The sequence below is a fragment of the Alnus glutinosa genome, chromosome 3, assembly GCF_958979055.1.
Source record: "Alnus glutinosa chromosome 3, dhAlnGlut1.1, whole genome shotgun sequence".
NCBI lineage: Eukaryota > Viridiplantae > Streptophyta > Magnoliopsida > Fagales > Betulaceae > Alnus > Alnus glutinosa.
In genome coordinates, this window is record NC_084888.1 from 23,306,229 (window position 1) to 23,322,366 (window position 16,138).

At 35.5% G+C, this 16,138-nt stretch overlaps 1 protein-coding gene across 4 annotated transcripts; it reads right to left on the reverse strand.

Annotated features, from left to right (window-relative positions):
• Positions 1 to 4,170: 4,170 nt before the first annotated feature.
• On the reverse strand, positions 4,171 to 14,840 carry LOC133864409 (probable plastidic glucose transporter 3). 4 transcript variants are annotated; one of them, XR_009899505.1, is made up of 16 exons: positions 14,541 to 14,840; positions 12,947 to 13,080; positions 12,285 to 12,390; positions 12,114 to 12,181; positions 11,901 to 12,033; positions 11,534 to 11,633; positions 11,237 to 11,349; positions 11,005 to 11,098; positions 10,234 to 10,387; positions 9,997 to 10,140; positions 9,837 to 9,910; positions 9,095 to 9,183; positions 8,060 to 8,174; positions 7,304 to 7,488; positions 6,720 to 6,809; positions 4,171 to 4,652 (listed from the first exon to the last, which is right to left on the reverse strand). XR_009899505.1 is itself a non-coding variant. In XM_062300737.1 (15 exons), exons 2-14 carry the CDS (start codon positions 13,035 to 13,037, stop codon positions 7,306 to 7,308), a joined length of 1,464 nt encoding a protein of 487 aa, XP_062156721.1. In that variant the 5' UTR covers positions 13,038 to 13,080; positions 14,541 to 14,840; the 3' UTR covers positions 6,879 to 7,134; positions 7,304 to 7,305. The 4 variants fall into 4 exon arrangements, 3 of the variants coding, with proteins under 3 accessions (XP_062156721.1, XP_062156723.1, XP_062156722.1); XM_062300737.1 differs by lacking the exons at positions 4,171 to 4,652; positions 6,720 to 6,809 and adding an exon at positions 6,879 to 7,134; XM_062300739.1 differs by lacking the exons at positions 4,171 to 4,652; positions 6,720 to 6,809; positions 14,541 to 14,840 and adding exons at positions 6,879 to 7,134; positions 14,160 to 14,313.
• Between the last annotated feature and the right edge of the window lie 1,298 nt (positions 14,841 to 16,138).

A 16,138-nucleotide genomic window follows, 5' to 3' on the forward strand; every position in this document is an offset into this window, starting at 1 on the left:
TTCTCTAATTTGATGGATTTGATTTGGTAATTATTCATTGCTTTTTTGCTTGTTAATGCTAATAAGAACTATTACAAGTAAAAACTTCTAACAAAGATCTTATATTTCTAGGTATTTTTTGGTTAATTTATTAATTTATAAATTTTTCTTACACGAGCAGACCAAAAACAATCGATTTATTCTTTAAGAAAAAAAAATGCGAGTCATTCAGAGGTTGATAATGATACACTTTTAAATAGACCGTTAGAACGGATCTTAATGCTTTTGTATACAGTTATAACTTATTATTTAGTATAAAGTTAAGTTTAAAACTTGTTTGCTTTTATTTTACAATCGTGCGCACATGTAGATGGACTATATGTTTACTGGTAAAACAGTTTAAAGGTCATGTGGACCATATAGGACTTGTTGATTCATTTTGTACTCAGTTTTGATCTATAAACATAAAGTTATTATAATAAAGGTTTATTGTGCACATTTCTTTTATCTATGATGATAAATAAAGTTGGACCTGAATGACTTATATATAGTTCTTTCATAAAACTTGACTATCCATAAGGTACTCATATAAGGAGTATTTCACATTGTAATACATGAAAGGGACGACCTATTATATAATGGTTTTACCGCCATGATTCATGTGAAAAATTTCTTATCTGACTAGGAGGATTCCATAAGTAATTGGTCAAACTCTTTAGAACCTAATACCATAAGGACATGTGTCATAAAGGCCAAGTGGGAGAATGTAAGATATTATCTCCATAAATGGCCTAGATGCCACATATACAATATTTATTATATTTAATAAATAAATAGCATATACGTTATTACGGTTAGGTAATTTAAATGTATTAAATTGTAATAGAATCATTAAATTGATTTGAAATCAATTTAAATATTGTTTCCTGATGGGAGGAACAATACAATGTTTACCAAATATAAGGGTCCCTAAACCTAGCCTATAAATAGATAGCATTTGTACACTATCAGTACGGAAATACAGTTAGGCATAGGTTAGAAGGCACCTTATAATTTTATTCTTCAGAAGTTCTTGGGAAACGCTTGAGCAATAATGGTTTGAGGTAAGGCTAAATCCTCCTTTTAATTTTCCGCTGTTATAATGTTGTTATTAGCATGATAATATTGTTCATATTGTTTAGTAATAATATTATTCATGCTTACATAGCAACATATGTTAGTGATACTAGCCTAGCTATCACACGTATTACCAAGGTAATTCCCAAAGATCATGCAGAAAATCATGCAACCTCACAACATGACACCTACGCTGCAAATCATGCACACTTAGCCAAAGACACCTATGCAATCACCGCAAATCATGCTGTAGAATCCAATGCCAATAATGCTGGGATCGTCACAGATCATGCCACATATCCTGCATACTCAAAAAAAGGAAAATATACAACCATTCAATGTGATCTTCCAACAACAATAAGAAAGGCCAATCACCATCACTCTTCAATATTGAAAAAGGCAAGACCTGCAGCACCTCTCAAGGAAAGATCTCTGCTTAATTTGTCAAGTATCCCCTAAGGAAACTATGCCTGCTGTATTCGTCATTACACCCTATAATCTGACCTCCTGTAATCACGTGTAATTGACAATCCCACATTCTGTGGAATTGTCTTGAAGTCTAGCATATTCTGTATATATATGTTATGCCTGTAATGCTGTAAATCATTGAGAAGTAAACTCTTTTAGCACACTTCTCTCAATTCTTGCATGGTATCAGAGCCTCTATAGGCCCTCACCTCATTTTTCATCTCCAACCTTCCACTACCTCAAATGGCCTCATCATCCAGTACCCTCTTTGTCACTCTCCAACTACCCAATTTCCCTCAAGGTTCTCTCAAACTTGAGGATACCACCACCTATCTTTTATGGCTTTCTGTTGTTGTGCCTATACTAAAAGCCCATGAAGTCCTGGGTATTGTAGATGGTTCTGAGACATGCCCAAAGCAATTCCTCACCAATGAGAATGGTGAAAAGTTGCCTAATCCCGAGTTCTCCACTTGGATAAAAAAGGACCAATATCTACTCAGTTGGATCAACATGTCCCTCTCTCCATCTGTGCTTTCCACTGTTTATGGATTGCACACCTCAAGGCAGGTACGGTCTGCCCTATCAACCAGATTTGCATCACAATCCAGGTCTCATGTCTCCCATTTGAAGAGACAACTTCAAGGTCTCCAACAAGGATCCAAATCCTGCACTGAATATCTCAACCTTGCCAAGTCCATTGCTGATCAACTAGCTGCAGTTGGTAAACCTGCAGATGATGAGGATCTAATATCCTTCATAATCAGTGGCCTCAACCCCTCATTCAACTCCTTTATCACCTCCTATTCTGTCACTACCCAAGACCACTCACCTACCTTTGCAAACTTTCAAGATGATGTCTTGAACCATGAAATGCTGTTAAAACAACAATCTATTGTCTCTGCTGATACCACCAGCAACTTTGCCTTCCATGTGCAGCGTCAAGGATCCAGTCCATCCAATTTCAACCGCAAGCCCTTCCAGAGAAATCGATCTGGACCTCCATTCCAGAAGCACACTGGCAGTCCTTCCTATGGCTCCAAACCTGCTGGTCCCCAGTCTCCCTCATCTGGACCTCAGCCCAACAATGTGCCTTTCTCCTCAGGCTCCAACCTCAGCAACAGAACCCCTTGCGAAATTTGTGGCAAGACAAGTCATCAGGCCCTAGACTGCTTCTATAGGATGGATTATTCTTATCAAGGAAGGCATCCTCCAACTCAGCTTGCTACAATGGTAGCACAAACCAACAACACTCTAAAAGAACAGGAATGGCTGACAGTGGAGCCAACACTCATGTCACCAACGAGCTGAACTATTTGAACATTCAACAACCTTTCCAGGGCCGAGATTCTGTAGCTGTTGGAAATGGAGCAAGACTTGCAATTGAAAACACTAGTTCTTCCTCTCTCATACCCTCAAACTCTAAATTTCAAACTGATTTTCGTCTTAATGATATTCTACACTGCCCTAAGGCATCTGCCAACCTATTGTCCATCCAGAAATTTTGCCATGATAATCACTGTTATTTTAAACTAACTTCCACACATTTCTTTGTGAAGGACATTCGGACCAGGGTAATTCTTCTGGCAAGCAAGAGTAAGGACGGCTTGTATCCCTTGCGGTTCAAAAGAGCTTTTTCCAACAATAAATGCAGCTTCACTGCGACCTTAGGATTAAAGACCACACCTTCTATGTGGCACTTTAGACTAGGTCACAGCTCTTCTGTAACCATGACTCATGTACTCAATAAAAGCCATTTGCCTATTACAAGTGCTATTAATAAAACAGCATTCTGTGATTCTTGTCAATTGGGCAAAAGCAAACGGTTACCCTTTCATCCCTAAGATCGAATAAGTTCTCATCCTTTAGAACTTATTCACACTGATCTTTGGACCTCCCCTGTCCTTTCTAAGAGTGGCTGCAAATATTATGTCTTGTTTGTGGATGACTTCTCACGTTATACTTGGATATACCCCATCCATGCCAAATCTGAAACTTATACCTGTTTTGTCACGTTATACTATTTTGGTTGCATATACTCTTTAAGGAGCTTAATGTCCCTCTTCCTGTTGCTCCAGTGATCTGGTGTGACAACATTAGTGCATTAGCACTTGCATCTAACCTTGTTTTTCACGCCCGAACTAAGTATATTGAGGTAGACTACCACTTTGTGCGAGAAAAGGTTGTCAATGGAGATATCCTCATCAAGTTCATCTCTACCAATGATCAGATTGCTGACATTTTTACTAAAGGTCTATCCACTGCTCGGTTTCATTTCCTAAAATCCAAGCTAATGATTGAGCCTCCTCCCATTAGCTTGCGGGGGGTGTTAGTGATACGAGCCTAGCTATCACACGTATCACCAAGGTAATTCCCAAAGATCATGCAGAAAATCATGCAGCCTCTCAACATGACACCTATGCTGCAAATCATGCACACTCAGCCAAAGACACCTAAGCAATCACCGCAAACCATGATGTAGAATCCAATGCCACTAATGCTGGGATCATCACAGATCATGCCACATATCCTGCATACTCAGAAAAAGGAAAATATACAACCATTCAATGTGATCTTCCAACGACAATAAGAAAGGCCAATCACCATCACTCTTCAATATTGAAAAAGGCAAGACCTGCAGCACCTCTCAAGGAAAGATCTCTGCTTAATTTGTCAAGTATCCCCTAAGGAAACTATGCCTGCTGTTTTCGTCATTACACCCCATAATCCAATCTCCTATAATAACGTGTAATTGACAATCCCACATTCTGTGGAATTGTCTTGAAGTCTAGCATATTCTGTATATATATGTTATGCCTCTAATGCTGTAAATCATTGAGAAATAAACTCTTTTACCACACTTCTCTCAATTCTTGCAACATATACACTTGAAGTCGAAACTGCACAAGTATAGGACTTTCAATTCCTTGCGTTGTATGCCGACTTCTATTATGATATGAGCATGGTAATGAAACTCCAGCTGACCCAATGAGATCTCTTCAATTGGTTTCCAATTGCGTATTGCCTGTGAAAATCCTCTGCTAGTGATTCTCCATGCACAGTACAAGGAAAGCCTTTGCAGCCTTGGTAACCTACAAAAATATAACAAACATAAGTATAAATCACTTATGTTATTGTTAATGCAGTTGTCATGCCAGCAACCCAGAGTCCTACAAATCAATCAAGAAGTCAGGAGAGGTGTGCCGCACTAATGGGCGATGGCAGTGGCTCCACCTCCGATGCCTAAACTAGTGATAGAGAAAAAGGATCAAAAATATGCCAAAGAAGGGTTGTGTTTCTCTGGGGTTTTATAGTTGGTTTCTCTCCTTTCTAGGGTCGAGAGAGCCATTTCTAGACTGATTTGTTGGCTGTGACTAGAGGGAGTATTCTCGATTCTTCCATATTTGGTTTGCCTCCTTGATTCTAGGAGCTGTTGTCGTTTTCCTTCAATCCTTACCCTATGGGGCTTTCCTAGCGAAGCTCCATTCTATGTTGAGGATATATTTTTAAGACATGTTACATATACATCTCTCATACATCTTTTTTTTAAATCAACCATTAGATTGATAGGATCCACATGTGGGTCCTACAAATCCAATAGTTGATTTAAGAAAGAGATGTACAAGGAATGTAAAAATATAATTTCTTTATATTTTTCCAATTCTGTATTTCTTCTTGTGATTCCATCCTTTTTAGGCGGGATCCTTTCCGTTTAGAAATTGAGACTTGTTTTAGGCAATATTATCTGAAGACTTGTGCCTCTGCAGCCTTGGTGAGGCGCTTGGGCTAAGAGTCCAATGGAGAACCTTTAATGCTATGTTGGGCCTAGGTTGTTCCATGGCCTCCATTCCAATGGTCCCCCATTCTCTGGGCTACTGGTGTGGTCCAATGGGAATTAAGTGGAGCGCCTCCATTCTAGTTAATTAAGGCAAAGTATATTAGATATATTATATATCAAGTTAGTCGGTTATGCAGTTGCAGTTATTAGCGGTTATGCGGGTAACGGTTATTAACGGTTATTAATCATCCCGCTTGTACAACCCTAGTAGTGGCCGCTTCTTATGGTATTGACAATGCCTAGAGTTCTCGTGAAACTGGAATATTACACAAGGCCATAAAAGTGCAGGCTAAGTGAAACACGTGGAGAATTAGAATATAAATGTGTGAGATATATATGACTAGTCAAATAGGGTCATTAGGTCAAGATTTGTTACTGATTACCTTGACATGGTCATGATATATTTACATTACGTGAAGGTTCAAATTCAATGACTCCGACTTCTTTTCGCAAAAATGCAAAAAAAGAAAAAAAAAAAAAAAAAATTTCTTTTACTAATTTTCAAAATTATTTGAAATAGTGAGGGATTGTTAGATTTATTTCAAATATTTAAAAGTTTAATGCGCATTTAATTGAAAGATTAACGTCTTTCAATTTTGGAAGAGATTAATATGCTGTTTAAGGATGAGAAATGCTAACATACACTTTCACTCTCGCACTCCTTGATATGACATTTTAAAATTATCATTAGATCAAAATTCAATAGTGATCAATCACAAATCCAATGATAATTTTAAAAGTTACGTCAGGGAGTGTGAGAGTAAGAACGTAGGAGCGGAGTGTTTATAACATTACTCTTTTAAGGATTTGGTGGTTACAAAAGATATCAATATGCTATTTAAGGTGTCCATTAAGTTGGATTTGTTGGTTACAAATTGTGACCATTGGATCAAATGATTTTGGACCATTGGATATGTCCAAAAATCATTATAAATAGGACACATGGGTCATATGCAAGGATACATTATAAAATAGATTTTTTCTTTTTTCTTTTTTCTTTTTTCTTTTTTCTTTTTTTTTTTTTTTTTTTTTTTTTTTTTTTTTTTTTTTTTTTTTTTGTCTCCTACAAATTTCTTTTGTGCAATTCTCATTCTAAGGGTGTTTCATTTCACTCTAGAAAGTGTTAATTGTAGAGTGACTATAGGGCTTCATTGTATCCTGGGTACGTTTTGTCAAAAATTCTTTAGCACTTCAGAAAGAGGAAAAATAAATTCTAAGATATCATCATTGCGATCCAACCTCGAAGTCTAAATTTCTTATTTCTTGCATTGATAATTTTTGATACGTTATTCAATAATTTAATTCAACACATGCTACTTACTTTGGCCGACACAGTGCGTCCCTGGAGTTTACTAGTATTGTCCACCAAAATCTGCTACGGATCCTCTCAAAGTTGGTGTGTTGGTAGTTACTGGGAAAAATGGTCAAGGGAAGTATCAAAATAAATGCGGTAGACCAACCAAGGGGATGTTAACAAAATCAAAACATGATTTTCTTATTTTTCAAATCCTATGCATTTTAATACACACAATTCAGGTCTATCAGGTGGTATACTACATTTCCTCAATAATTTCAGTAGGGAATATCATCATCGTGCTCACAAAAAAAATTAATTGGAAACTTAATAGCTACATATTACATCTTCCCGACTGAGCACCCGATGAATGCGGAACAACAACTTGGACAGAAACGGATGTAAATGGTATAAGAATATAAATGTCCATTTATATATCTGTCTGCAGATCAAAACGATTTTAGTGGACAAAGTTAGCATCAATCGGAATTAAAGGCTACCATGTTTCAGCAAATTTTATTTCCTCTCCAACCAAATACGTATTCATTTTAGAATTGGTATTGACGACGTAACTGAGCAAATAACAAGAAAAAAGAAAGGGATCAGGGTACCTCTAGTCGGATGGAAGAAGTGCAATTTCAATTTCTTGGAGTGATTTTCCTTTTGTTTCCAAAACATTGATCTTCACAAAAAACGCAGCCACCAAACAAAAGGCAGCAAAGATCGTATACAGTACTACTGCCCCTAGTTGCTCCAGCAAGGGCAAAAACAATAGACCAACAAAGAAATTTACCACCTGTAGGGGACACTGAAGTCAATTAACAAGATGACGCCTCAAGTTCATGAGCTCCAACATGTGAAAATGATTCAGATGACAGCAAAACTCAAAACTACTATGGTACACGAAAAGTATTTTTGTTTCTCACTTTTTCCCTTTTTTTTCTCTTATAGTGTGGTTACCTGCTTCAACCACATTGCAGGTGCATATGTTACAGCGAACCATGAAAAATCTCAGTATACAAACAGCAGGTTCCCATTCTCAGGGGGTCAGTCTTAAAGTCATTGTTTTTTCCTTCTTTTTTTTCTTTCTTTTTTTTTTTTTTTTTTGCCCATCCTCGGACTCTATTCAACACACACAACAATAAGCTAGTCTATTGAGGACTGGCCATAGGGATATTCCCCACTAGAAAGTCCTTGTGTTAATGCTTTGAAAAATGCTCAACAAAAGAAATTATTAAGTGGATCTCCACTTCAAAAGAATGTGCAAGAGTATGACGAGCTTGAGTTTGAATTTCATTTCAATCAAAACGGATAAAAGTTATCTGCCTACAAAAACCATGACAGGAAGAACCGCAGAAAACAATTACCCAGTGCACAGCCATACAAACTGCCATTGCTTTAGCCCTAATCCGGCCAGGAAGTATTTCTGAAAGGAGGAGACCAGGGACTGGACCAGCGCCAAGAGCAAACATCAAGACAAATCTGCATTTTCAATCTGTTTATCAGAATTTGCAGAGCCTACCATGATATTGACAAATCAATGTCTTCTAAATGTATATGTTTAATCTGTATAAAATTTGCATCATCAAAAAATGGAGTACTTTTTAGATGTATATTCACCGACTCCAGCAACTTATGTTTGGGACCTCCTTAGAGCACTAGCAACAGCTTTCCTAAAACTCATTATTTTTTCTATATATAGGGAAATCTCTTAAAAAATTATTTGAAACAGATTCCCTTGTTGTTCCCTAAACTAAGGACACCAAAAGGTGTATCCTAAATTTAGGGAAGCAAAAGTGGTTCCCTTAATATTAATTTAATATATTAAAAAAAAAAATTTAAAAAAAAAAAAAAAAAAAAAAAAAAAAAAAGCTTTCTCTTTCATCTAGCATTTATTTGAAACATTATTTAAATGGTTTCTCTTTCCTCTCTCTTTCCCCTAACATTTAATTTAAAGAATATTTAAATGGTATAGGAAAAGAATTAGGAAAGCTATTGTGGAGTTTATTTGAATATAGAAGCAAAAAGTAGTTTGGTTCCTTACATTTAAAGAAAATCTAAGAGAAACTGATACTAGTACCCTTAGATTTACTAGATTTACTGTAAGGTAAGGTTCAAGAAGTTTGGTCTCTCAAGCATGTCATACTGTACATGCCTCACATCATGCTCCAATCTCGACTGGCTAGTACGAGATTGGATCTATTATAAAACATTGCCCCTATTCGAATGCATTCAATTAAATGCGCCAATCATCACAGAATAACTTGAAGACACACTTTAGAGATCCAAAATGTATTCATCAAGAAGCCTTAGCAGATTTAGCTGTTTTCATTTTTATTTTTCCCTTTTCTGTTTCCTTGTTTTTAATTGTTCATCCAAGTTGCAACTAATTGATAACTCACAGCAGCATGCCACCAACTGAAAGATACAATGCCACAGAGCCTGATGTGAAAGAACTTGCTGCAATTACTTGAAGTCCCATTGATACTACCTAAACCAACAAAATATGTAAAACACAGGTCAGATAACATGAAGGTTCATGGACTACCTTAATGCAAAACAGAGGGGTGAACCTGATAAACAGAAAACATATATTTGGTAACTCTTGCAAATAAACAGCAGTACACATCAAATAATATTCTAGAAAATTCTACAAATACCAGAAATTTGGAGTTAGTAATAACTATGTACTCCAAAAAAATCCAAAAGTGGTAGAGCAATATTGAGGGTGTCGCCCAGATATCACGAGTCAGAACAAAACTACATGTTGGGCCTGAATGAGTAGTATTTTGGCCATCACAAACATCTGTCCTGACAAGATTCTACAACTCAATCAAATAAGGTTATCCTAAAGGATAATTCAATCGGTTGGAGACCATGCCTCATGAAGAGAAGGTCGCTAGTTCAAATCTCACATTCCCCCTCCCCTTGCAATCAAAAATTACTTATCAAAAAAACAAAAGGTTATCTCCAGAAGATTTTTCTATTTGGAAAGTCATATATGGACCTTTACACCACTTGCATGTCCTTGAAAAACTATAATATATTTTTGACATTAATCCTTCCAGCCAAAAATATCTACCACCAGTTTTCAGATGATAGGAAGAGTTATTAAACAAAAGGAGTTTATATCTCTGTACTTACCATGCCTGAAAAACTTCCAAGAAGAAGCACCTTTCTTCCAAGTTTATCCATCAAGATTGTTGCAATTAATGACCCTAAAGTAGTATAAAAAATATGGTAAATAAGATGTTTGACAATACTCTCAACATCTGCAAGTAAGATACTTGGAAGCCACTGGTACCCAACAAATTTGCGATTCCCACACATATGTTTGCGAGATCTGAAGGCACACCGAGGCTCTTAAAGACAGTAGAAGAGAAATAGAATATAGCATTTATGCCAGATAGCTGTTGTAAAGCAAAAAGGGTAGAGCCAATGAACACCACTGCAAAATATGTAAGTTATAAGGAAATCATTTAGAACAAAACATATAGATACCATGAACTAAAACTATGAATAAATGAACTGCTATATGTACCTTTGAAATAGCGGCCATAGAACAACTCAGAGAGCTTTACCGTTTCTGCCTCATCTCCTCTTTCTGTCCTTGACAATTCTGCCATGGCAGATTTGACATGTGATCCTCCTAGAAGCTTCTCAAATTCAGCTTCAGCTTCAATACCTCTTCCTCTCTAAAACAAGTTCAGAAACAATTATGAGTATCCACATTGTCAAATCACCTCCAATGGCTCAATGGTTCAAAAACAATTGTATACAGTTGCTCAGCTCTTCCTCTCTAAACCAAGATATTAATGCATTTATTATGTATGTACGTACGTATCTACTAAGGAACAGACATTAGCCTATTTATGAGCATAATGGAGGTTGAAGAGAGCAAAATCATAATAATACGAAGGCAAAACATTGGCATGTATCCATCCAACTGTATCCTTCTTTACGAGTGTATTCTATTCATATCTTGGACCTTCATAGAAGACCATCCACCATAGAAATTTTACTTATTCAAAATATAAGAGGGTGATTTGGATATAAAGGTTTATATTACTGTCAAATATTGCTACCCACAAAGCAGTCAGTTTTGAGAGGGTGGAGAGGCTAAGGAGAGACGGAAAGAGAGAGGTAGGCCATTGCTCCAGAAAATAGGGCTCCAAACAAGTCAATCAGAATTCAGTTCCAATTCTGTTCCGATCAATCTAACTTAATTTTAAATTCAAAATCAATTAAATGGACAGAAGCATCATTTAAACAAGTCACACACATTTTACATATTTTCCATAGGATATATGACCTTGAAAAGCCAATGGGGACTCTCTGCACAGAACTCCATGGAAAGAGCAAGTACAGCAGCAGGAACAGCAGATACCCAAAAACAAATCCGCCACCTGAGCACATCATCAATGAAAAATACTTCAGATATCCAATTGGAAAAATACAAAAACGGCTTAAAAGATATTTAGATTGGAACAATTATATAAAAATCATAATTTTTCTAAATTACCATTCCTCCACGCATATCTTACCAACCAACTATTTCCTTCGCTGGGAACCCTATAAAAAGAGCTCCCATAAGTCCTAGACATGTAGCAATTTGAGTGAAGCTCCCAAAAGTACCCCTTACAAAAGTCGGTGACACCTGCTCATGTTGATGAACCATTACTAGGTATTTAAGAAAATAAAATGATGCCCATGTGGATGAAGCATAATTAAATATGAAGAAAACTTTTGCAGCAGACGATAAGCATATCAACTTATAGTCAAAGTAGCTTAGAAAAAACTTATAGCCAAAGTGAAACCAGCAACATTATCATTTTCTGTACCTCTGCCACATAGAGAGCTGCAACAGGTGGGCCAAGACCCATCCCGGTTCCGACAAATAACCTCCCTAGAAGCATACCCCAGAGACTTTTGGTTGTTGCGCTGCAAGATCATGTTTGAATAGTTTTTTAAGCTTCATACCATATAGAATAAGTGCACAAATAATTTGCTATATAATTATTACTGACCTTATCGCAACCTTTAATCAAGAAATATATGAAGGAGGGGAGAAACAAAACCCAGCGAGTTCAAGAAAATCAAATTGTGGAAGTTTTAACTGTTTTACGAGTTGGTTATAGTTGTGAAATAATCCATCCCCTGTAATATCTTTTAAATAAAAACAATTAAGATGTGCCACACAATGCAAACCTCATTGATGCACCAATTATCATTGGTAGAGCACAAAGTTGAAATGCCCTTCGACGCCCAATCCCATCTGCAATCCAACCACTGAATAGAGATCCAATAAAGGCGCCTCCTAAACATGTACTCACCACTAGACCTTCGTTGACATAAGAGAACATATTAGATAAAAAAAAAAATTCAAATGCATATAACAGAAAGATTCATCACATTAAGTACCTTCAGCCAAGGTATTCCCACTAAAGCCAAGGTCTAAAGAGATGCTTTCTAGGGTCTCATTGATTACTCTGCATTAAAAAGCAACAACAAAAAAAAAATTACTTTGGTTCTCAAAACAAATCAGTAAGGAGAAAAATAAACAATTCTGAGTTTCAAAGATTAGGGACATACGCAAGATGGTAGCCAAATATGAATGAAGAAAGAGTTGCCACAAGTACATGTGGCAGAGAGCGCCTCCATGGTGGGTTTCCAATGTCTTTGCCATTCAGCAAATGAACTAAAGCCCATATGAGAAATCAGCCAACTGTTAGTTTCATCCTTCATAACATAAAATTTTTCGTGAAAAATAATATTCTTCCAACATTTGCTCTCATATATGAAGTGAGGCAACGTATTTCATCTAATGAATTGTATAAACTTCAGCAATAGTTGTTTTGGTTCATAATTAGACCAACTGCTACACTCTAATTCCTTTCTTTCTCTCCTTTTTCTGTTTTTTTACGACATTGTAAAGAAGTTTATCATATCATGCAACACAATAGAGGAATAAAAATCACCCACTACAGCGTATGTTCACTTAAACATAATAATGATCATAATAAAACTATCAAGTCCAGAGCATATATAATATAGCCACAAATAGTGGGATAAATGTTGACAAAAATGAGTGAAGGACACCCAAACATAATGGGAAAAGTATAATAAAAGAAAAAAAGAAAAGCCAAAATCAGAAGCCTATTCCCAACCAAAAAGTAAAAGGGAAAATTGTATTTCAGTCCGAGTGAAATTTAGAATAAAACAATGAAAATGGTGATTAACCAATTTGAAATTACCTGTACTTCCTTCTCTTTCATAAGCATTTATGTCGTCCTTCGATGCTCCGCGTTTGAACATCGAGTACCCATCAACATAACGTCCTCTCATAGAAAAGCTATCAAAAATTTGGGAGAGGATCTTCTACAGCCAACTGCCACACCATATCAACCTCTAATAAATCAGACGATCAATTAAATCCTAATTGTTTTCTACCAATACCTTAATCAATCATAAATTTATAGCACTAAACAACTGCACTCGGAAATTAACACTCAAATTATAGTAGAAATTCACTGATGAAAAGTTAGTATATCTTATAGATCTTATACTAGAGCATTTCACACGTTTAGTGGAATTTTGAGTTAATTTGATCCTGTTACAGAATTTTCAAGCCAAATAGACCTAGATTCGTAGGAATTAACACTCAAATCAGAGTAATAAATTAGTGATGAACGAGATACGGAAGAATAAAAAAAACTAAGATTTTCTGATATATTTTACCGCTGTTCAAGTTATATGTTAGATCTGATACAACAGGATTTCACATGCTTAATGAAATTTTAAACTACTTTGATCCTATTACTGAAATTTCAAGTTGAACAGACCCAGATTCATACATATAAAGGCATACATGCATGCATCAATCACACACACACACACACACCATCAATCACACGCGCAAATCCATGACACCATTTTCACACACACACCCCATCAATCACACGCGCAAATCCATGCCACCATTTTTATTTTCAAGCTAAATAGACCCAGATATATATATATATATATATATATATATATATATATATATATATATATATATATATATATTTATATATATATATATATGTGATGTGTATGTATGTATGTACATTCAGGTGAATGAGAACGAAGATGACACACACCTAGATGAAATTTTAAAATTTAATAGATCAAATATCATATTTTAGATCTACAATAAAAGAAATCCACATTGTGAAACAGTGTGCAATTGTGCGCTAATTTCATCGTATTACTGAACCTTCCTGTTGAATGCATGCGCACGCGCACACATCACACATGGGTATGTATCATGTATGTATCTATACGGAGACGAAAAATTGACGTGGAACTGGGAAAAGTAGCTCAAAATAAACAATTTTCAACCAAAAAAAAAAAAAAAAAAAGAAAGAAAGAAGAGAAAGAAAAGAAAATTTAGGATAAAACATTGAAACGCGATGAAATGCGCACCACACGCAGATCAATGACCAATGAGCAAGATAGCTGAGCTTGGAAACGTCGCCGTTTCGGAGATCACCAATGAAACAAGCAAGCAAACAAACAAACTCACCAGAAACAGAGACAATGAGAAACAGAGAAAACAGGAGCTCCTCACTAGAAAGAAACGAAAATTTCAAACATCAAAACTCCAATGAAAATGCGGAACCACATAGAAAGCATTACGTAGACGTACACACACATAGAGAGAGAGAGAGAGAGAGAGAGAGAGAGAGAGAGAGAGAGAGAGAGAGAGAAAGAGAATGAGAGAGATGTGAAATTCAATTACATTATGATATCAAAACTTTCAGACAATTGAATTCAACAGCTATGGAGAGAGAGAAAGACAGAGACCTGAAGAAGAAGAAGCAAAAGGGGCCAGGAGGAGGCTAACGTGCGCCGAGGGTAAAAACTATTGAAGTGCAAAGCGTCAGTGTCAGCTACTAGGAAATCTAGGCGAGCAGTTCCTCCAACCGTTTTCTGTTTTGTGTGAGAGAGAGAGAGAGAGAGAGAGAGAGAGAGGGACAGTGCTAACGTGCGCATTCCAGAGTGACTTTTTCGTTAATTGGTTGTTTTGTAGCGAAGAAGCAAAGGGAACGAACAACGAAGACTCGAGAGATGTACGAGCAGCAACACCAGTTGCGCCTATTCTCTTGGGAGGGTATGGTCCGGTGCGATGCTGACGTTTACTCTTCCGTGCTCTCCGATATTAAAGGTTTCACGGAGGGGCAGTTTTGGAAATGAGTGTCTAAAATAATAATACTACAACACTAATGTAACACGTACAAAAACTACCGTAATCAAACGTACCAAAAACTACTTTTTTATTTTATTTTATTTTGTATTTTCTTTAAACTATAATTTACTGTTTACAAAGTTCAATAAAAAAATATATGAATTGAGTGAAACTAAAAAAGAAATAAATTCGATAATACATAATAAAATTATTCAGGTATCGTCCGTCGAAACTCAATTTATGAATCGGACAGCTTACTTGTTGACAAAAAAAAAAATTTAAAGATTCAATGTATTATTTTCATTATGCACATAAAAACAATGAGCCATATGAGATGAAAATCTCACGTACGGTTTCAGAGCTGAAATCCTTTAAATCAATAACGACCCTTTTCGAGATATGTTAATTTGGACTTTGACTTTAACTCATTAGAATAGGTGGTAGGTTGATTAATTATTAAATTTACCTTCCATTATCCGTCAGTGTATTTGAAAAATATTATTTCATTAAAATATAAATTCTTGTCTTTTTACAATGTCTAGATGTTGAAAAGTTACACGAAATAAAAGAGTGCAGAAACGAATTTTTATATGCAAAATTATGAAGAATGAAAAAAAAAAAATAAAAAATAAAAAAGAAAGATATACATACATACGTGAACATTACAAATGCATTTTTCATTTGATTTGTATGATCAGATGGACGGATTTTTTAGTAAATTAACTAGTTATTTTAGCCTAAAGATAAAAATGGATACTTTATTAGGAATGCTCTAGGCCAAATTCTTTAAATTCAATCTATAAAATTATCATTTGTCCTTTGAGCATGTGAAAAGTACATGCTTTATTTAACATGTGCTTTTCATTTCTCATTTGCTATTAAAAAAATATTTATTTCTCACATATTAAGAGACACATGACAATTTTATAGACATGTTAAAAATTTCTTTCAACCCAATTTAAAAGAAGGGAAAATTACAATTTATCCCTCAAAGTTTTACGCAAATTGCAATCTTGCTTCCTAAGTAAAAAAAACTTGCAATGTACTCCAGCCAAGTTTCTTAATTTTACAATATAACCAATTCTTCCAAAAATATCCCTTAAAAAATCATTTTTTTTAAATAAATAAAAGACAAAAAAAAAAATTGAGGGAAGGATTTTTTTTTTTTTTTTTTAGGAATATTTTAGAAAAAATTGGCTACATTGCAAATTTTTAA